The sequence below is a fragment of the Diospyros lotus genome, chromosome 2 (assembly GCF_014633365.1).
Source record: "Diospyros lotus cultivar Yz01 chromosome 2, ASM1463336v1, whole genome shotgun sequence".
Taxonomy (NCBI): Eukaryota; Viridiplantae; Streptophyta; class Magnoliopsida; order Ericales; family Ebenaceae; genus Diospyros; species Diospyros lotus.
Genome location: NC_068339.1, coordinates 23,296,035 through 23,318,927, shown reverse-complemented (window position 1 = coordinate 23,318,927; position 22,893 = coordinate 23,296,035). Strand labels below are relative to the sequence as shown.

Genomic DNA, 22,893 nt, shown 5'->3' with positions numbered 1-22,893 from the left:
GATCCTAGAGCCCTTAAGTGTCTTTGTTGGATATTCCTCCACTCAAAAAGGTTATAAATGTTTCCATCCTCCATCCAAGAAGCTGTTTGTTTCGACTGATGTAAGCTTTATGGAGGACCAATCATATTTTGATATGGCTGATATTAAGGGGGAGACCAATTCATTGGATGAACAGTCAAGGGAATTCTATTTCTCAAATTTTCCAGTTTCTCCTTCTCCTTCAAATCACCCTTAAGATTTCTTAAATTTGGTTCCAAGAGAGAATGTTCACTCTTCTTCTCACCCATTGCAAGTCTATTCAAGGGGAAAAGGTCCCGATTTTATCTCTAAGCATGCTGAATCATCTAATCCTTGCGTAGATCAGTGTAGCTCTCAACCTAATTCACACAAGAGTCCTAATTTACTTCAACCTACAGTCTCTACTGTTATACCAGAACCTATTTCAAGCAACACTCAGCCATCTAACCCACTTTTGGATGACCTGGGCATCCCAATTGCCTTAAGAAAAGGAACCCAAGCCTGCACTCAACATCCCCTACATCTATTCCTCGGTTATTCTAAATTGTCTCCGGCACACAAGGCCTTCTTGACCAACCTTAACTCCATCCCTATCCCAAAGAATCTATCTGAAGCTTTAAGTAATGATAATTGGAAGAAGGCCATGAAGGTGGAGATGGCTGCACTTGAAAAGAATCAAACTTGGGATTTGGTCCAACTACCTAAAGGAAAGAAAACTATTGGGTGTAGATGGATATTTATAGTGAAGTATAAATCAGATGGCTCTCTCGAAAGGTACAAAGCTAGATTAGTGGCCAAGGGTTATACACAAACATATGGTGTGGACTACATTGAGACGTTTGCTCCCGTCGCAAAAATGAATACTGTCAAAATTTTGTTGTCTTTAGCAGCTATGTTAGACTGGCCGTTGTATCAATTTGATATTAAAAATGCATTTTTACATGGGGATTTAGAAGAAGAAATTTATATGGAAGTTCCTCCTGGGTTCGAATTGACTAATCATGGAGAAAATGTTGTATGCCGGTTGAAGAAAGCCCTATATGGGCTGAAACAGTCTCCCAGGGCTTGGTTTGGGAGGTTTACAAAGGTGATGCTTGGTTTGGACTATAAACAAAGTCAATGAGATCATACTCTTTTTATTCATCATTCTAAAATGGGTAAACTCACTGCTCTATTAGTATATGTTGATGATATCATTGTGACAGGAGATGATAAAGACGGTATTGATGCCTTGAAAAGATGCTTGATTCACGAGTTTGAAATAAAAGAGCTGGGCAATCTAAAATATTTTTTGGGTATTGAGGTGGCTCGATCTAAGGAGGGTATCTTTATTTCACAACAAAAATATGTGCTGGATCTTTTACAGGAAACTGGTATGTTGGGCTGTATAGTAATTGATACTCCAATTGAACAAAATCATCATATTGGTGCTGGAAGAAGGGGTTGTTGATCGAGCATCCTACCAATGATTAGTGGGGAGGCTCATATATCTTTCTGATACAAGACCAGACATTGCATATTACATGGGCGTAGCTAGTCAATTTATGCATAACCCCAAAGAAAGTCATCTTAAAGCTGTACATCGTAATCTTCATTGTCTTAAAGACAGTCTAGGTAAAGGCATTTTATTTAAAAAAGGTGGTCACATGTCTATGGAAGTATACACTGATGCAGATTATGCTGGATCCCTTGTTGATAGACGGTCAACCTCAGGTTATTGTACGTTTCTTAGTGGTAATCTTATCACATGGAGAAGTAAGAAGCAAAATGTGGTGGCTAGATCTAATGCGGAGGCTGAATTTAGATCTATGGCTTTGGGGATTTGTGAGTTGTTGTGGCTCAAAATAATCTTGGCAGATTTACAGATCCGTTGGACAGCTCCTATGCGGTTATATTGTGACAACAAATCTGCTATCAATATTGCCCATAACCCCGTCCAACATGATAGGACTAAACATATTGAAGTTGATCAACATTTCATTAAAGCGCAACTTGAAGGTGGCTTGATTTGTACTCCATTTGTTCCTACCGGCGAACAACTTGCTGATCTATTTATAGCATATTTCACAAGCTTCTACACAAGATGGGAATGTATGACATCCACTCTCCATCTTGAGGGTGAGTGTTAGAAGATGTGGCTGATTCATATTCCTTATGGGGCTGATTCATATTGCTTCATATCCACGAGAGTCCATGGGAGATTTATTTAATTACTTTGCTTTCCTTATTTAAGTGATTTGATTGTATATTATGTCTTCTATCTTTTTTGTATATTTCTTTCTATATTCGGTAGTTGTAGCCTTCCTTTTATTTCTTTCTAGATTTGGTAGTTTCCTAAATCTGCATAAGGCAGGCTGTGTAGTTTCCTAAATCCGCATAAAGCAGGTTGTGCCTATGCTGTATAAATTTACAGCTTGTGCTGCATCTTAATAATAAGTCGAGTTTTTCCTTTTTTTCTTGACAATTACTTGTATGCTCGAACTAGGAAATAGGTCATAATGATAATGGTTATTACTTGTTACCATATTCAATCAAATATAAAACAGATTAACTTTTTTTTTTTTTTTTTTTGGACATATCAAAGTAGCATAACCTGTATAGCTTACCCATGATGGGAACATCCCAAATACAAGGAGACCAGCTGTGCTAAGTTTTCAAGTTCTTTCTGAGACGCTGCTGAGGAAATCTCCTTGAGCAAAAGGGCCCTCTCATTTAAGCCTCCCAAGCAGTATTTGAAGACAATCAGATCAGAAACTGGATTCCTGATATCTGACATCCTCTCGGTATCTGGATTCCTTGCTCCAGTGCCCTCCGAATCAGATGGGGAGTTGTCTGTCACTTCATGATTTTCTAGTCTCTGCAAATTATTACCACATGCATTATCTACCTAATTCATAAGTTTAATAGGCTGAGATCCACGTGTCAAGATATAAAAGTACAGAATGTCACAACTGAATATAATGTCAAAGAAACAGCTCATAGCCATCATCTGAATAATGATAACACTAAATGTTACAATTGTATGACACTTCTGGGAGAGGGATTTCAGCGCTGCAGCTTCCTTCATTCTCTTGCTCAGAGTTGAGTTCTAAAGTACAGAAATGAGATGTAATGTGTGTGTGTGTGTGCATATGCTGTTCTAATTGATGAAGAGGTGAGCTCACAGCAGAAGAAAATCAAAGGAAAGAAGCGATGGGTGTGTGTGTGTATATAACTGTCAATTATCGTTAAGTAAGGAATTTCTGCTCTTGGTGTTGGAACCCTTTCTAAATGAGAAATACACAGTTGAAGAATAAAATATACGAAACAAAGTGAAGAAGTATGAGGTGGCAATATTGCAATATAATGATAAAACTAAGCTACACCACAGGACAAGTAAAGAGATAGAAATTAAAGGAATTTCTGCCACATATATATTCCTCTAAGAGAACATAAACGTATGTGCATATTGGTGATGTAAGCAGCTGACTTTGAACTTAATTTTGGGGGACTAAATGAAGAAATAATGAGCAGCATTTTAAATATGTTGCTAGGCTTGGTGAGAGGATTCTTTCCTTTTTTGTTTTACTTTTTTGCTAGGTGGAGAGAGGATTCCATTGATATAAATTTCGTTAATTATGTTTAAGGTTTATGAAAGTGGGAGTAGTGGCTGAGTAATTGATGACTTAAATAAATGAGATTAGGCGAATCTCTAAATACTCTAGTGGTTGGTGGAATTCTCTAGCATCATGTGGAGACTTCTAGAAGATAGGTGAGGGGTCAAGGAAGAGCTGAAGCAGGCAGCTGGGTGTCAACCTGGGGATGACCCAACTTCAGCAACTTGGAGTAGGTAAGTAGGACTCTAGACCATTTGATTCTAACACAAATTGGTATAGAGCAGCTTTCCACAAGGTCAATAGAGAAAGCCCAGTCAGGGAGGAGAAGAACGAAGGAAAAAGTGAGGAAAGGGAGGAGGTTGTGCTCAAAGAAAGGGAAATTTCCCGGGAGAAGCAAGGAGCTGAGGTAGAAAGCATGCATTGGCTACTGTAAGGGGCACTGTATGGTTTATTATGTGTGTCACATTAAATGATTTGTGCATGAAAGATTTGTGGTAGCATATACCATGATTTCATGTGCATTGCATGTGTGTGATGTTCATGAAAGAGACATGGTTAGGGTGACATTGTATGTATGATGACTATAGTGTAGCGGGTGAGTTAGACTCCACTCCCCTCGCATTATGTGGGATATAACCCCTCTTGGTCTGCTACATGTGCTGAAGGTCGAGGGTGAGCCTTATGTGGGGCAATTGGCCTCTCGGTCACACGGAGTAACATTATTGTTGCAACTAAGTCTTACCCTCTTAGTGTTGCCATTTATAAAGAAAAAATATATATAATCCTACTATCAATTTAATAACTACAATTCAAATATATGAGAATAAAATATAATATACACCAAATTCTACTTTATTTTGGAAATAAAGTAAACCTATTCCTAATCTATTTTGGATTCTTTATTTGTTTTTTCTAGGAAAATGTATATTAATTCCTCAATCCCCATCGCTGCTCTTAAAAAGTAGTGTGGGACCTTATGTCTCTTGAAAATGGCCTCCAACGTCAATTCTAGTAACCGTCTCTCACAGATGTGGGCATCATCATCTTTACCATTGAACACAACTCCTCCCTCAAACCACTTATGAAAGCATACACCAAGTACTACTTTGTTAGACCCGGCTGCACAATACCTACAATTGACCTCAATTCCTCAAATTTCGCATGGTATTCCACCACTATCCCTTCTTGTTTAAGTTTGTTGAATTCCTCAATCACATCGGTCATGTTCCTTTCTCCAAACCGTTTACACAGCCCTTCTGCAAATTCTACCCAATTCCCACAATTTCCTTCATCTTGGATCCACCCTTGAAACCAAAAATCAGCCATATTGTTTAAGTAGACTACAACCAAGTTAACTTTTTGTTCCTCCAGCACCCTATAGAACTGGAAAAATTGTTTGCACCTCCTAATCCACCACCTTGGCTTCATCCCATCAAACATGGGAATTTCCAACCTTGGCATTGGAGGGTGGTTATTAGGGAAGGGATGGAAATTTATAATTGGTACTTCTTGTCCCATTGGAAACTCCTCTGCCTCAAGATCTCCCTAATTAATGGTATTCTGCCCGATGGTCACAGAATTAGATCTGGATTCTGCCTTGGAAACTCCTCTGCCTCAAAATCTCCCTGAGTTCTTGGTATACTGCCTTGTGGCAACAGAATTGGATCAGAATTCTGCCTTAGAGGGAAATCCAACGATAGCCGAAAATGGGGTAATAAGGACAACATACCCAGCACGCCATTCAATCTTTGCTTGTACTGCCCCATGGATTCCTTTTATTACTCCAAGATCTCTCGGTTCTTCTCTGAACCCCCCCCCCCCCCCCCGGCGCATTGCTTCCTTCACAACAGCCACATCTTCCTAAGTTTGTACCATCGTCTCTTGAGTCTGGGATATCCCAAACTCCATGGCCTCCATCCTCACTTCCAATTACTTCATTCTAGTACCCTCTACCATCCTTCCTCATCGCAATTCACCACGGTTGTTACTGTACTTCTCTTATCACCCACACAACTAGTTAACCTGGCTTTGATACCACAATATCAAGCACCAAGAATTGGGCTTGGGCAATTATGGAATTCTGGACAGAATATAATAGGAAGAGAGAGAGAGAGAGATAAAAGAATAATTTTGTTATTCAATGCCTTTCTCCTATCACCTTGGGTTACATATATAGCCTCTCCTTAACCGTCTAACTGTGTTATAACTGACTATTACAATAACATATAACTGACTATTACAATAATTACTATCTAACTAACTGTTACAAATATAACTGATTATTACAAATATAATTATTACAACTGTAATTTATTAATATTCCCTTCCTACCCCTAAGATCATAACAAGCATGACTAAGCTATTGGGCCTTGACTATACCGTCCAATATAGAAAAGGGAAGGAAAACCTAGTTGTTGATGCTTTGTCCCAATGTTTTGAAGAAGGGACTATTGCAGCCATCAGTTCCCTCATTCCTGACAGGTTGCACGAGGTGACAGCTAGCTATAATATGGCTAACTGGTCTAAGGAATTGTTGGAGCAGTTGATTATTGATCCCTCCAGTCGACCAGGTTATACAATGACCAATGGATTAATACGGTTCCATGGCAGAATGGTGATAGGAGACTGTGACCAGCTCAAAAACAAAATTCTGCAATCTTTACATGATCACCTTTGGGAGGTCACTTAGGTATTTGGAGTACTTACCATAAGGTGAAAGAGATATTTATTGGGCCAATTTAAATCTGTGTTGCGTTGTGTGATCGTGTATGCTAGATCGTGCATGCAGTGGAGCCAGCAATATCTTTCCATATGTGTACGAGGTGGTGGCTTTCCTTAGGAAACTTTCTTAATTCCTTAGCTTTCTTATTTCTTTAGCTTTCCCAAAAGTGTATATATATGTTCTTAGGAAATGTTTATAGATAGGATGTTTATATCTTTGGTTTCCAAATCTATATAGTGGTTCTTTTCCATCTTGAGCCTCTCCTAGCTTCTATAAGAAGGATTGGCTCGTGTACTATTCATAACAAACAACTTTTCAAGAAAGTTGAAAGTATTATTTTTCCACATGGTATCAGAGCCTTGATCCTAGCCTAATACGGTAAAACCCTGGTGCCTTCATTGCACAGTCCCTTCATCGTTTTCCATCCTTGAGTGCCTTCATTGCACAGTCCCTTCATCATTTTTCATCCCTGAGTGCCTTCATTGCACAATCCCTTCATCATTTTTCATCCCCGAGTGCCTTCATTGCACAACCCTTCATCGTTTCACTTGGAATTCATTCCCTATCATCAAAAGTCCATGTCTAAAATCTCTGAAACCATAGCCCCTACCATGACTTCGATAGACATCAATTTGCTTGAGGAACCCAATGGAGGAGGAGAGCTATCGAGTGTTCATCAATCCTACCAGCTAGATGGTAGAAATCACCTCTAATGGGCCCAACTTATCAAGACATTCCTTAAGGGTCGTGGGAGAGGCAGCCATCTAACCAGATTAACCCCAAAGGAGGATGATCCATCTTTCACAGCATGGGATGTGGAAGATTCTCAAATCATGTCTTGGATATGGAGTACCATGCAGCCAGAAATCAACAAGAACTTCATGTTCTTGAGCACAACAAAAGAGATATGGGAAACTATCCAGCAAACCTACTTCAAGGTCAAGGATGCTTCAGTGATTTTTGAGGTAAAAACTAAGATAAGTACTACAAAACAAGGTCAGTCATCAATCACTAATTATTTCAATAAGATGAAAGGGTTATGGTTGGAGCTTGATCAATATCAGGCAATAAAGATGGTGTGTAGTGAGGATGCTGCCACCCTCAATCAGATTCTTGAAAGGGACCGGATTGTTGAGTTCTTGGCAGGTCTAAACTCAGAGTTTGATCAAGTTAGGGTTCAGTTTTAGGTAAGGATAAACTTCCTAGCATGAATGAGGTTTTTGCTATCATTAGGAGCGAGGAGAATAGAAGATATGATATGCTTACATAGCTCTGAGGGGTCAGCTCTTATGACCAGCAACAAAGAAGGAGGAACCAAATTTGGAAAACCAACCTCTATGCATAACCAAGGGGCTAATAGTGAGGGGCAAGGGTGCACATTTTGCAAGAAGCCACGGCATACCAGGGAAACATGCTTCAAATTGCATGGAAAAGAAGCTGCTTTGGGCCGAATTGGAGGCTTCAAGAACATGAAGCCTCATAACTATATCTCCAATAAAGATCTAGAGGAAGTCGTCAATAAAGGGGACATGACTGAGGCTGGTTCTACTCAGCTAAATTCAAAGGAACTAAGCAAGCTAAAATCCTTCCTTCGGACATTCCAAGATGGAGCATCTTGCTCACTGGTGCAACAAGGTAAATCATTAACTTATGGGACTTTTTCAGCCTTTAAATCTGATAGGAATAACATGTGGATCCTTCATTCAGGAGCCACTGACCATATGACCCCTCATCTATATGTTTTTGACACCTATGAACCCTTTAAAACCACTAAACACATTACCATTGCAAATGGAACATCTGTTCCTATTTCTGGAAAAGGCAAAGTTCCTTTTAACCCTTGGCTGCCCCTTAATCATGTTCCCAAATTGACAGTAAGTCTGATTTCTATTCATAAACTAACTAAAGACCTGAATTTTTTTTCTATTTTTTCTTCTCACGTGTAAGTTTCAAGCCAAGGACACAGGGAGGACGATTGGTGTGGCTAAGGATTACAATAGACTCTATATCTTGGAAGGATTGAACACTTGTTCTAAAAGGAAACAGAATGGGAAGGCTTGTTTATCTCTATCTGCTTATGATATCTCTTCTATTTGGTTGCATCATTTTAGATTAGGTCATCCCCCATTTGTTTTGTTGAAACAAATGTTCCCTACTTTGTTCAATTCTTTAGATCCAAACAGCTTTCAATGTGATGAATGTATTGTGGCTAAACATCATCGGGTTTCTTATCCAATCAGCAATAAATTTTCTTCTCAACCATTTAATCTAATTCATTTTGATGTTTGGTGTCCATCTAAGATTGGAAACTGTTCTAGGACAAAATGGTTTATATCTTTCATTGATGATTGTACTCATATGTGTTGGGTGTTTCTTCTAAAGGATAAGGCAGCCATTGGGACTGTTGTACCTTCTTTTTGCAAAATGATTTACACCCAATTTGGCACACCTATCAAGAAGTTTAGGACTAATAATGCAAGAGATTATTTCAATAATCACCTACATCAGTACTTCCAACAATAGGGCATTAGTCATGAATCCTCTTGTATTGATACTCCGCAACAAAATGGAGTAACGGAGAGGAAAATGAGACACCTTCTCAATGTCACCCGAGCCCTTCTTCATCATCATCACGTTCCAAAAAACTTTTGGAGTGAAGCTGTGTTAACAGCCACCTATGTTATAAATAGGATCCCCTCTAGAGTGCTGTAGAATAGGAGTCCATTCCGACAGTTAGCATCTTTTTTCCCAGATCCTACTCTTCATTCTCCCTTACCTCTTAGAGTGTTTGGGTGTGTTTGTTTTGTTCACATACCCAAAGTCCATAGAGATAAATTGGATCCTAGGGCTCTTAGATGTGTTTTTCTTGAGTATTCTCCTACTCAAAAGAGCTATAAATGTTATCATCCAACCACTTGAAAATTCTATATGTCAAAAGATGTGACTTTCCTTGAAAACCAATCTTTCTTTAATTTTCTTTCATTTGGACAGCAGGAAGATACCCTTAAACCTGCTGATTCAGACCTTGAGCACCTGTTACCTACCCTTGATAAACCTACTAACCAGCTTCCTGATTCTATTCCTAATGATCCCATTCTGTCTACTAACCCTATGCATGCCTCCCAAATGCATTCTGATGAACAAGCTATGCCTAAGCTGTTAACTCCTAGTAGATTCAAGGATTCTGCTTTTATGTACCAGACAAAGCAGCCCATTGATGAGCCACAGCCACCACCAGTATCACCCACCAATCCTAGCTTGGAAGTAGCACCTCATGAGGAGGACTCCCCCAGCACCTCTGACCCTTCACCTCATCAGCCTAATCCAACAGACTTAAACCTACCCATTACTATCTGGAAAGGGGTTAGAACTTGTACAAAATACCCATTAGCCAACTATTTGTCCTATCATCGCCTATCCCAAAAACATAGAGGCTTCCTCACTTCATTAGATGCTATTGTTATTCCTAAATCAGTGGAAGAAGCTTTAAAAGAACCCAAATGGAAGGAGGCCATGTTAGAGGAGATGAGGGCTCTTAAAAAGAATCATACATGGGAACTGGTACCCAAACCCAAGGGGATAAAACCAGTGGGCTACAGGTGGATTTTTAATGTGAAATATAAAGTAGATGGTACCCTTGATAGGTATAAAGCACGGCTTGTTGCCAAGGGCTATACTCAGTCCTATGGCATAGACCATCTCGAAACATTTGCTCCCGTAACTAAAATGACTACTGTACGAGTTCTCCTAACATTGGTAGCCAATTATGGGTGGAAGTTACAACAATTAGATGTCAAAAATGTCTTTTTATATGGGGACTTAGAGGAAGAAGTTTTCATGGAGGTTCCACCAAGATTTCAGCATGTGGAAACAGGGCATGGGCAAGTGCGTAAACTTAAGAAGGCCTGGTTTGGAAGATTCTCAAAGGCCACATCTATGGGATATCACCAAAGTAGAGGGGACCATACTCTCTTAATCAAGCACATTGTAGAGCTATGTTGCATGGTTTCATGGAGGTTCCACCAAGATTTCAGCATGTGGAAACAGGGCATGGGCAAGTGTGTAAACTTAAGAAGGCCTGGTTTGGAAGATTCTCAAAGGCCACATCTATGGGATATCACCAAAGTAGAGGGGACCATACTCTCTTAATCAAGCACATTGTAGAGCTATGTTGCACGGAAACACCTCATAAGAATCGTCTCCCCGTTTCCGAAACGTTTCCTATTCTCGTTTCGGACCCTATTTATGCCTATTTTTTTTTTTAAAATGTTTGTTTCCACGTTTCCATTTCCTATCGGAAACATTTCCCGTTTCCGTTTCCGTGCAACATAGCTATACAGAAGATAACTACCCTACTTATCTATGTTGATGATATTGTAGTGACTGGGAATGATTTGGATGAATAGGGTCATCTAAAACGGGATTTGGCTCGAGAATTTGAAATAAAGGATCTTGGTCCACTGAAATACTTCCTAGGAATTGAGGCGGCTTACTCACAAAAGGTATCTTCTTGTCCCAAAGAAAATATGTGCTGGACTTGCTTATTGAAAGTTGAAACGGGTTTGTTGGGGGGAAAAGGAGCAAAAATTTTGGTTGATCCTAACCTAAAATTGCAGGGGAATGATAGTGGGACAGCAGTGGATAAAGGGAGATTTCAGCGTTTGGTAGGAAAGCTAATTTATCTTTCTCATACTAAGCCTGACATAACTTTTATTGTTAGCCTAGTGAGCCAATTTATACATAATCCTACTGAAGATCATATGAATGCTATGAGGAGGATAGCTATCTCAAAGCTACACCGGTAAGGGAATTTTATTCACCCCAAGAACTGGTTTGAAAATTCAAGAGTATACAGATGTAGATTATGGTGGTTCTCTTGTTAACAGCAGATCTACAACTAGATATTATGTCTTCCTAGGGGGGAATTTGGTGTCTTGGATAAGTAAGAAACAAGGGGTGGTGGCTCGATCCAGTGCTAAGGCTGAATTCTGAGCCATGGCACTTGGTGTATGTGAGCTTTATGGTTACAAATTATCCTAGAAGATTTGAAGGTTCCGATGACTTTTGGGGGACAATCAATCAACCATTAACATTACTCATAATCCTGTACAGCATGATAGGACAAAGCATATTGAGATTGACTAGCATTTTCTTAAGGAAAAATTGGATTTCAGGCTTCTCCAAATTTCCTAAGTTCCCTGAACTCAGCAAGTAGCTAATATTCTCACCAAATGACTACCTTGTACTCAATATGAAACTCTAGTAAGCAAGCTGGGTATAATTGACATTCACTCCCCAGCTTGAAGGGAAGTGTTGTGTTGTGTGATTGTGTATGCTAGATCGTGCATGCAGTGGAGCCAGCAGTATCTTTCCATATGTGTATGAGGTGGCAGCTTTCCTTATTGGCGGCAACAGCATATCAAGGCAATCTTGGCCTTGATAGAATTAAGAAGTTTCCTAAGTTGAACTTAGGAAACTTCCTTAATTCCTTAGCTTTCTTATTTCTTTGGCTTTCCTAAAAGTGTATATATATGTTCTTAGGAAATGTTTATAGACAGGATGTTTATATCTTTGGTTTCCAAATCTGTATAGTGGTTCTTTTCCATCTTGAGCCTCTCCTAGCTTCTATAAGAGGGATTGGCTCGTGTACTATACATAGCAAACAACTTTTCAAGAAAGTTGAAAGTATTCTTTTTCCACAATCTGTGATAGATATTGTGATGTCTTGTGATGTGTGCCAACGATGTAAGCATGAAACAGTGGCAGCACCTGGTTTATTGCAGCCATTGGCAATGCTTATGCAGGCTTGGGTGAGTATATCCATGGATTGTGTAGAAGGACTACCTCAATCATAAGGCAAGGACTGTATTCTAGTGGTGGTGGATCAGTTCATTAAATTTGCCCATTTTCTAAGTCTCTCACACCCTTTTACAGCACAAGAAGTGGCTCGGACATTTTCAGATCATGTTGTCAAGCTACATGGAATGCCACAGTTCATAGTTTCTGACAAGGCACAAGCTTACTGTGGCAAGAACTTTTTAGATCTTTGGGCACAGGGCAGCATATGTCTACTGCATACCATCCTGGGTCAGATAGCCAAACCGAATGAGTAAATCAGTGTTTAGAGACTTACCTACATTGTCTCTTGTCAGGATCCTCGGGTGTTATAGCTGTTAGTTATAGTTGTCAAAGTAGTTATGAATATGTTGGGAGAAGAATTAGGAGGTAGGTTAGCAGAAGGGAGCAGTTAGCAGGAGGTAGGCTACCATGCATCGATACTAATATGTTTTTGAAGTAAAGAAGGCTCTGATTTCCCTCTCTGTTCTTCTCTGTCTTGATCATGTTTCTCTCTTGCCTACTTCTGCTTTCCCTCTCCATTTCTGATTCTTCTCATGATTCTCCCTAAATTCCCTCATTTCTCTCTTTCTTCCATCTTTCCCAATTATCTACTAGAATCCCTAGATCCAAAACCTAGGGTCTTGACAATTTGGTATCAAAGCACATCCTAGGCCACCGATTTAGCTTCCTACAGATTCTTGCCATGGCTGATGGATTTGGCTGACATCATGATGCAATTCTTGAGTTGGATAAAAAATTGAGGTTTCAATGGACGGATTAGCAAGGAAATTAGATAGACTCATGTTAATGTTCTCCAAATTGTATCAGGTTAGTCTTCCTACTATTTTTTTCCTAAGGAACGGTCTGATCCAATTCTTCAAGGAAATGGAACAGTTCCCAGGACAGTTGGTTCTTCAGGATTTGAAATTGAACCAGCCTTATGCAATGAGAAATTGGCTTGAGCGATGGCTATAATAGATGAATCTGAGAAAGCTAAAAATGAGTCATTAGAGATTCAACCAACTGAAAAATCAACAATTTGACCATCAATGAGTTTACTTCAGATATGGATTATTTCAAGAGTAGAGTGAAGGAAGAGTGGTCTAATTCAGAATGTACTGATGAGGAGGATGACAGCAATAACAATGATGATGATGGCAGTGGAATGCATTCTCCGAAGAAAAGCAATGAGGTCCAGGATGTTTGGAAAGTAGGTCCAAGGGTACAACCTGATTCCTTAAAAAGAGAAGCTTATGAAGAGGATGCTCAAGATAACTTTTCTGAAAGTTCTGATCATGAGATTATTGATTTAGACAATCAATCACCAAGATTGAAATATGATAATAGAACATCTAGAGACTGGTCATCTTTTTGTTCGCAATCTGCCATATACTACCACTGAGTAAGAGTTGGAATAGCATTTAGCAGATTTGGCAACGCATCTAAAGTTCATATTGTTGTTGATAAAAGTACATAGAGGTCCAAAGGAACTGCTTATGTTCATTATTCGCTTCCAGAATCTTTCTCCAGAGCTTTACAAGAGTTGGAAAAAATTATTCTCCCTCCAACAAAAACTTAGGCTTTGGTTGTTTTCCCTGAACCAGCTGAGGCACGTGTAGCTTTCAGAGGTTTAACTTACAAGTGCTACAAGGATGGTCCACTGTATTTGGAGATGGGAGCCTGTAAATTGATTGTGAAAAGAAATTACATAAGTTTTTCAAGATTTCTCCATACAAGCTGTGGAAGAGAAGGAAAAAAGCTGCAATTTGAAAGCTACTCTGTTATGGTTTTGCATCGAGTATAGCCTAGAAGAACTAGAAGAAACCAAGGATAATACAAGTGGCAGAAATAAGTTAAGTTAGAAAGAGTCTTTAACTGTTGTATATGTATGAGAGGTATATTAGACTTTGTGTAGTCTAGTTATAAACCTTGTAATACCCGCCCTATTTGTCTATAAATAAGAGGCATAGGGGGCAGTCGCGGATCATCATTCATTTTCATTCTATGCGAGTGTTTTAAAGTGAGAGAAAAGACTAGAGAGATAGAGCTTTGTAATATCGCGACTAGTGTACTGGTGGAGAAAGTTTTTTGTACTGTTTTTTTAAAGATTCTAGTGGATTTGCTCTCGGGACAAGAGGCTGGATGTAGGATCACGAATTGTGATCTGAACCAGGATAAAACAGCTTGTGTTCATTGTGTGGTTTGCATGTTCTTTCTCTATTTCATTTCTGTTCTTATTATATTTTCTGTTGTGGGTTGAATCAGTGTGTGTGGCTGTGTATTGGCAAGATAGAGTGATTCCAGTGCTCCCGATTTCACATACTCAATTTCCTTGGGCTGCCGGTTTCTCTGATCTTTTGAGGCCAAGAAAGTTCTGAATGTCAGGATCTCGGGTGTTATGGTTAGTTATAGTTGTTATGGTAGTTATGAGGGAGAAGAATTAGGAGGTAGGTTAGCAGAAGGGTCCAGTTAGTGCATAGTGTGCTGTAGTGGCTAGAGTTGTAGGAGTAGTGGTAACTGCTGTAAAGGCCTAGCAACTGCTGTCAATAACTGTTGTCGGTAGCCTTATATCAGGCTACGCTACCATGTATCGGTACTGTTAGAGTAGATCTGCAGCACTCTCTCCAACACTCGCACTCGAATAGTCTCTCAAATTCTCACGGCAACAAGAATAACAAAATACAGAATTAAAGAACACGAAAAAGAAACAAGAACACCACAAGAATTATCCAAGTTTGGTCTCAAATTGAGACCTACGTCTAGATTGGCTTGGCCCTCACTTTTCCACTATCTTGTATAGGTTTATTACATGTGCTTTTGACAGAACTCTCACATAGCCCATATAACTTGAAAACTATAGAGTTTCTAACCAGAGTATACACAACAATACTCGTCTCACTCTTTGCACACAGTCAACACAAACCCTCTCTCGCACAAAATAGAATTTCCCGCATAAAACACAAAAATGAAGTACACCCTAAAGCCCACTCCCGACCCCTATTTATAAGCCATAGGTGCGGGAGTAACAACAACAGAAAAACTGCCCCACAACTCACCATTACATAACTACCGGCCAATTGTCCTTCTAGAGACAATCCTTCTAGAAGCCTTTTCTAACCATTTAAAACAAACCATAAACAGCACTAATTTTACATAACATTTCTTGATATCTATTACACTAATCTAGTACAAATGTTCTAACAAAATCTCCACCCATTTGCACTGGATTAGGCCTTTCTCAGGATCCTGCATCCTACTCACTAACCTGCATCTTCATTGTCCGAGTTGCAGTAGCTTTAAGCAATGCTTCAATTTAGTTGTAGGTACAGGTTTTGTAAAAATGTCTGTTGCATTGTCTTCCTCTGTCACTTTGGTTAGAATCATAGTTTTATTTTCAATAACTTGTCTGATAAAATGATGTCTTATGTCTATACGCTTTGTCCTTTCATGATGAGCTTGGTTCTTAGACAAATGGATTGCACTTTGACTATCACACATCAAAGTGGTCTTAACCTCTACACCTAGAATCTCACTTACTAATCCCTTTAGCCACATATCCTCCTTAATAGCATCTGAAAGTGCTATGTACTCAACCTCGGTAGTTGATAATGTTACCACATGTTGGAGACTTGATTTCCAACTAATAGTAGAGTTCCATAACCTAAAGACATAACCGGTTGTGGACATACATTTGTCAATATCAGCAACATAATCAACATCCGAATATCCTAGAATTATTGGTTGATCTTCTAGATTTGCACCACTATAAGTCAAAGCATAATCTATAGAACTTTTCAAATATCTTCACATCCACTTAACTGCCAACCAGTGAGGCTTACCTGGGTTGACCATAAACCGACTTATGACACTCATTCCATGTGCCAAGTCGGGTCTTGTGCAAACCATACCATACATTAAGCTGCCTACTATGCTTGAGTATGGTATATAGGCCATCTCTCTTCTCTCTTCCTCATCCTTTGGGGACTGATCTGATGACAGTTTAAAATGTGATGCAAAAGGCACACTAACTGCTTTTGCATTTGACATTCCAAATCTAGACAACAACTTTGCTAAGTATGATTTTTGTGACAGGTAGATTTTCTTATGTTGTTTATCCCTAGAAATCTCCATTCCCAGAACTTTCTTTGCTTCACCTAATTCCTTCATCTCAAACTCAACTTTCAACCTTTGTTTAAGAAGCTGAATTTCACTGGTGGATTGACTTGCAATGAGCATGTCATCCACGTATAATAACAGATAGATAAAAATACTAGGTGTGATATGTTTAAAATATATACGGCAATCATAGGAGCTCCTTAGGTATCTTTGGTTTATTATAACCGAATCAAATTTTCAGTACCACTGTCTTGGGAACTGTTTAAGTCCATACAGTGACTTCCTAAGAAGACATACTTTCTCCACCTCTCCCTTAGCTTGAAAACCCTTTGGTTGGTCCATATAAATCCCCTCTTCAATGTCCCCATGAAGAAAGGCAGTTGTGACATCCATCTGCTCCAATTCTAAATCCAATTGGGCAGTGATAGCTAATAAAATCCTTATTGAGGTGTGTCTCACAACTAGAGAAAATACCTCATTAAAGTCTATGCCCGGAACTTGAGTGAACCCCTTAGCTACCAACCTAGCCTTGAACCTAGGTTTAGCATTATTTCCAGCCCCTTCTTTAATCTTGAAGAGCCATTTGCAGCCTACAATTCACTGCCCTCTTGGCCTTTCAACCAATTTCCAAGTAATATTTTTCTTAAGGGATGCTATTCCAACCATTTATCAGAATCCTTAGAGGACACTGCTTCTTCATAGGTGAGGGGTTTTTCACCTATAGTTTCAGCTACACTGGTTAGGGCATATGCAACTAGGTCAGAATAACCGTATCTTTGAGGTGGCCTACGGTTTCTATGCTGTCGGTCTCTTGTTACACTATACCTATATGGATTTGGTTGATCCCCTAAGCTAGAGTCTACATCACTGTCATCCTCATCCCCTTCAAATTGGGAAGAATCATGGTCTTGGTCATGGTCATCTGCTAGCTCTAGTTTAGGTGAGTCAAACTCAGTTTCAGGAGTATTTTGGGGTAAATTAGGACTAATTTCAGTGATCACCTAAACCGACTCTCTATTTTGTTCCTCATCATGCTATGATTTATCATTTGCTACTTTTATGGTAGAATCTATCATGAACTAGGGTTCATGACGGACTGAAATGGACAATCAGAAGAATCCGATTGAATGAAGGTTAAAGGCAGAATGTATTAGAGGGAAAATTGAAGAAGAATGGGAGAGAAATTAGAGAGAAAATGAGGGAGAGCAGAATAGAGAAATGAGAGGGAGATTGTAGAGAAACTTAGAGAGAAAACAGAATATTCATTTATCATTCAAAACATATCTTCTCCTCTTACAATGGGGCCTTTATATAGGCATAGTAGCTAGTTAACTAATTTCTAACAATCTCCTAACAGCACCCATGTGCTTCTAACAACTTGTAAAAAATATCCTAACAACCCACTACAATCCTATTACCATAATACCCTTCTATTATTCCTTAGGTCATGACAATTCCCCCCTCCTTGAAAGAGTTCTTGTCCCCAAGAACTTACAACAATTTAGCCATTGCTCCTCAACCAATACCAACTCTCTCTAGTTTGGTTGTTCTTTCTTTTATCATTCCTTTTCTACGCCACTTCTTCTTTGTTCTTGGATACTCTTCAGCTGTCAATGTGTTCACATCAAATGCCTTCAATGAATTTAGCCGCTCCTTGTCGCAGGTAGCAGCTGAAATCTGCAACCCTATAGCCTTCAAATATCGATCATTCTGAAACTCTAACAGACCAGCTACCACATATGTTCCCCTCTTCTTATCATCTCCAAAATTGGCAACAATATGGTGGCATTGTTTAGGATCAGCAAGTCTTCCTTCTGCTGGGGCTGTCTCCCTCTTATTGTTTGATAAAAATCCCTCCACGTTATCTAATCCGTCAGCCTTCAATTGTTGTTGCTCCTTAACCTCAAAATTTACAGCAAGATTGTGGCACATTTTAGGATCAGCTCTACACACCTTCACAACATTGGAAGATATTTCAGCTACAAGTAGGCCATCTTCATAGCAGTTCGGCTTCTGGTTCCGCCTTTCCTTCACTTCTGATTCACGCTCCAACTCTTCCATAAAATGATCAATGCTCCTTGCTTCCTTGTTTGCTTTTTCTTTCAGCTTCTCCTCCTCCTGCTCCTTTTCAAGGAATTCCTCCTTGTTAAAACTTCCATGATAATCATCAAAATATTCCACCAGAAAGTTATAATGATACTTCTTAATAAGTATCATCGCAAATTCTTGCAGCTTCTCGCGAAACATTCGACCGAATTCCTTGCACTCTTCATGAAATCCCATTGCTTATTCCTTTGTCCTTGTTGCTGCCAACTGAAAATGCAGCCTCCTTTGGCTGCCATTGAGGCTCCATTCCAGCTAAAAAGGAAACTTTCTCCTGCTGCAATTGAGACTCCATTGGACTCCTTCGTGCGCCACTTCGCAAGGCTTCACGAGCAGGACATTCCATTGAAAATGCAGCATCCTTTGGCTGCAATCGAGGCCCCATTTGTGTCACGTGTGCCCTGCTTCCCATGGTCAACATCTCACGGACATGACACTAGGAAGACCAAGGGATAGGGATTGTATACATACCGTTCTTCACTGATTTGCTGCTATTAGTCATTGAACTTCTAATCGCTGAAATTGATTGCCCCTGCCTTCAACTCGGATTTGTGTAATTGTCGGAGCTCACTGAAATCTGCTTTGCACTTCCAAGTTTGGCCTCAGCTATCAGCCCAAGCTCAATCAATTCACCGTAGTTGCCGAAAACACAGTCGGACCAGCCAGGCCAAGTCACCTTCAAGCCTTCTCAACCTGGACCTTAACTATGGAAACTGATTTCCCTGCCTTCAACTCAAATCAAAATCGCAGCCAAAGAACAGCTACTGCCCAATCACTGTCCAGGGCTCCCTACACAATTTGCAATCGTTTTTTATTCCAAAATTACCACAACTCACTGCTGGTTCAATAGCTACACCCACTTCCGAGTCCAACCCACTGCATCGCAACAACCCCCAGTCGCTTCACCGACACAAGTCAGAAGGCAACCAAAACCGTAGCACACAATACCTTCCGATCGAAGCGGCAACACCCCAAAACTCCAGTTGGAATTTCTCGATCAAACCCGCAACACCCAGCCACGCCTACAAGAAGCTTATCAGTCTGGTCGCAACTCTTTGGGTCATCCGCTTCACCTCCGACGGACTCATGCTCGCCTCAACAGTCGCACTTCAGTGATCGTAGACCACCATCCCCTTCATTGTCTTCCAGCCGAACCAAGAATCACCTCCAAGGATCAGATCTATCATCGTCCAGAATCACTGTCGAGGACCACCGTCAACCCAAAGATCCCCGTCGACCCTCTGTTGCCTCTCGAAGTTGAGGATCACCGACTCAGCGACCCAAACCCAGTTGCTCCAGAATCACCGTCAAAATTGCCTAGGTCAGTTTCGCCTTCACCCGCCTTCCTCAGTCGGTCTCCTCCTCCACTCAATCAATCGATGCTTCCGATCGGGTTGGGTGTTCAATTCGTTCACTTGGAATTTTGTCTTAGGCTGATGACCACCTAAGTTCCAACCGATCGCTAGGAATCACTGCACCCAACCGCTATCAACTATTGTTTGAAATCCGCTTCACTGTGGATCAGCAACGAGGTTTGCACCCAAGTCGATTAACGTGTTTAGTGTGGCAGAACCAATTGAAGAAGGTGCAGAGCTTGATCGATCAAGGAAGGCGATTGTGATGCAACCAGCGGAATTCTCCGAAATTGAGAATGATGGCTGCAGTTTCTCCAAAATCCACTTACAACAGCTCCAAGGATGGGAAGGCCTTGCTCGTCTGTAAGTTCCAATCAACTAGAATCAAATCCACAGCCAATGATTGACTGCTCTGATACCAATTTGTCATGAACTAGGGTTCTTGACGGACTGAAATGGACAATCGGAAGAATCCGATTGAATGAAGGTTAAAGGCAGAATGTATTAGAGGAAAAATTGAAGAAGAATGGGAGAGAAATTAGAGAGAAAATGAGGGAGAGCAGAATAGAGAAATGAGAGGGAGATTGTAGAGAAACTTAGAGAGAAAACAGAATATTCATTTATTATTCAAAACATATCTTCTCATCTTACAATGGGGCCTTTATATAGGCATAGTAGCTAGTTAACTAATTTCTAACAATCTCCTAACAGCACCCATGTGCTTCTAACAACTTGTAAAAAATATCCTAACAACCCACTACAATCCTATTACCATAATACCCTTCTATTATTCCTTGGGTCATGACAGAATCCTCATCAAATGTCACATCTCTTGTGACTATAGTTCTTGGTCCTTTTGGATCTAAATTCCATAGTTTGAAACCTTTTGACACCAAATGAATAACCTATAAATAGGCATTTCTTGGCCCTAGACTCTAATTTGTCTTGCTTCGCATGAGCATAGGCAAGACATCCGAACACTCTAAGGTGGTCTAGGCTTGGTTTATGTCCTGTCCACCTTTCATATGGGGTTAGGAAGTCGAAGTTTATTGTTGTGGTGAGAGACCTATTTAGTACATGGGCTGCTATCGTAACAACTTCCCCCCAAAAGGATTTGGGCAAATTTGCATAAGATAGCATGCATCTAACTCTCTAAGAGGGTTCTGTCCATTCTTTCTGCAACACCATTTTGCCTAGGATTTCCGGGCGTGGTTAGGTGTCCCATAATCCCAACCATCTTTACACATTTGGTTTAAATTCTTATTACAAAATTCTAACCCGTTATCAGTTCTTATTGCCTTGATTTTGTTGTCCTTCTGGTTTTCTACCATAGTCTTCCATGCCCTAAAGGTTTCAAATGTGTTATCTTTAGACTTTAGAACATACACCCACAGCATTCTAGAGAAATCATCTATTATTGATAGGAAATATCTAGAGCCTCCTGTTATGGTCCACTATAAGGTATGAGACTTGTGCCACATCGGAAGTTTAGGCTTCTGATGTGGGGTTTATAACCTCTTGGGCACCCTCCCCTTAACAACTAGCTTTTGAGAGTGAGTTCTACTCGAGGGTTGTAATAGTGGTATCAGAGCTAGTCTCATGGCTCCCAATGCAAGCGAGCAGCGACGGAGGTGACGTCAGCATTGCAGTGTTCGCCCGAGACTAGCAGTGGCTAATGCACAGCCTGCCGTCGTGGGCGCCGGGCTGCAGAGCCTGGTGGTATGTTAAGGTCCACTGTAAGGCATGGGACTTGTCCCACATTGGAAGTTTAGGCTTCTGGTGTGGGGTTTATAATTTCTTGGGCACCCTCCTCTTAACAGCTAGCTTTTGAGAGTGAGTTCTACTCAAGAATTGTAGCACCTCCATGAGATATAGTTTGGGTTGGACCCCATAAGTGTGAATTAATGTAGTCTAGAGGTTCTTTTGATGAGTGTATGGCTGTTTTACTAAATTTTACCTTTGTTGCCTTACCATATACGCAAGATTCACACTTGCCTAAACCTATGGTTTGTTCTAAATCCAATATACCTTGTTTTGTGAGCTCCTTAAGACCCTACTCATTGATATGTGACATTCTTAAATGCCAGAGTTACCTTAGATTTAGGGTTAGGGCTTATCGTTGCAACTTCACCACATAATATGGTAGCCTGCAAAAGGTAAATTCCATTTCTTAATACAGCCTTCATACACACTAAAGACCCCTTAGATATTTTAACAACTCCACCCTCACCCTTAGACTTTAAGTCGTTTGTGTCTAGCTCCCCAAGAGAGATTAAATTCCTCTTTAATTCTGGAATATGCCTCACGGTAGTAAGGGTTCTATGGGAGCCATCATGCAATTTTAGCCTAATGTCTCCACCTTTTACCTCACATTCATAGTCATTGCCTAGTAAGGCCTTATCTCCATTAATGCCCTTAAAGTTTTGCAACCAATGTCTTTTTGGAGTCATGTGAAAGGAGCAACCAGAGTCTAAGACCTACTCTTGGCTTTCTACACTTTCACTCACAATTAAAGCTTCAGAACTATCATAACCTAAATCACAAAAATTTACCCCTCCTCCTGAATTATCCTTCTCAGCTAGGTCCTTCTTTCTCTTTGGACATAGCCGCTAAATATGACCTTCTCGTTGACAGTAATAGCATTTTATTGAGCTTTTTCTAGTCCTAGACTTAGACCTTGATTTACCCCTATTTTTCTGATCTCTTTTAGGGCTTCTTGATCTTGTTGTTAAAGCATCACCAGGGGTAGATTTAATGTCTATTTTAATTCTTAAGTCTTTAGAATTTAATGCCCCTATTACATCTTCTAAAGAAAGTTTATCTCTACCATGCTGGAGAATATCCACAAAGTTTTCATAGGACTTAGGTAATAAATAGAGAAGAACTAAGGCTTTGTCTTCATCCTCATATTTTACGTCTATGTTTTCTAAATCTAAACATAGTTTGTTAAAATCATCTAAATGCTCCTGAAATTTCTGATGATCATGCATTTTAAAATTAAAGAACCTGGCCTTGAGGAATAACTGGCTGTAAAGTGTCTTCTTGAGGTACAAGTCTTCCAATCTTTTCCAAATTTCTACCGCAAACTTCAATTTTGACACCTCCCTGAGAACTTTGTCTCCAAGACTTAGAATCAGAAGGTTGT

General features: G+C 40.0%; 1 protein-coding gene across 5 annotated transcripts in view; it reads right to left on the bottom strand.

The window, feature by feature from the left end:
• The window catches only part of LOC127794888 (SH2 domain-containing protein A-like), a 62,120-nt gene that overhangs the window by 9,778 nt on the left and 29,449 nt on the right, over positions 1–22,893 (bottom strand). For all 5 annotated transcript variants that reach the window (XM_052326171.1, XM_052326172.1, XM_052326170.1 and 2 more), the window contains one exon: positions 2,625–2,875. In XM_052326171.1, coding sequence (XP_052182131.1) covers positions 2,625–2,875 — 251 coding nt within the window. The remainder of the gene's footprint in view (positions 1–2,624; positions 2,876–22,893) is intronic.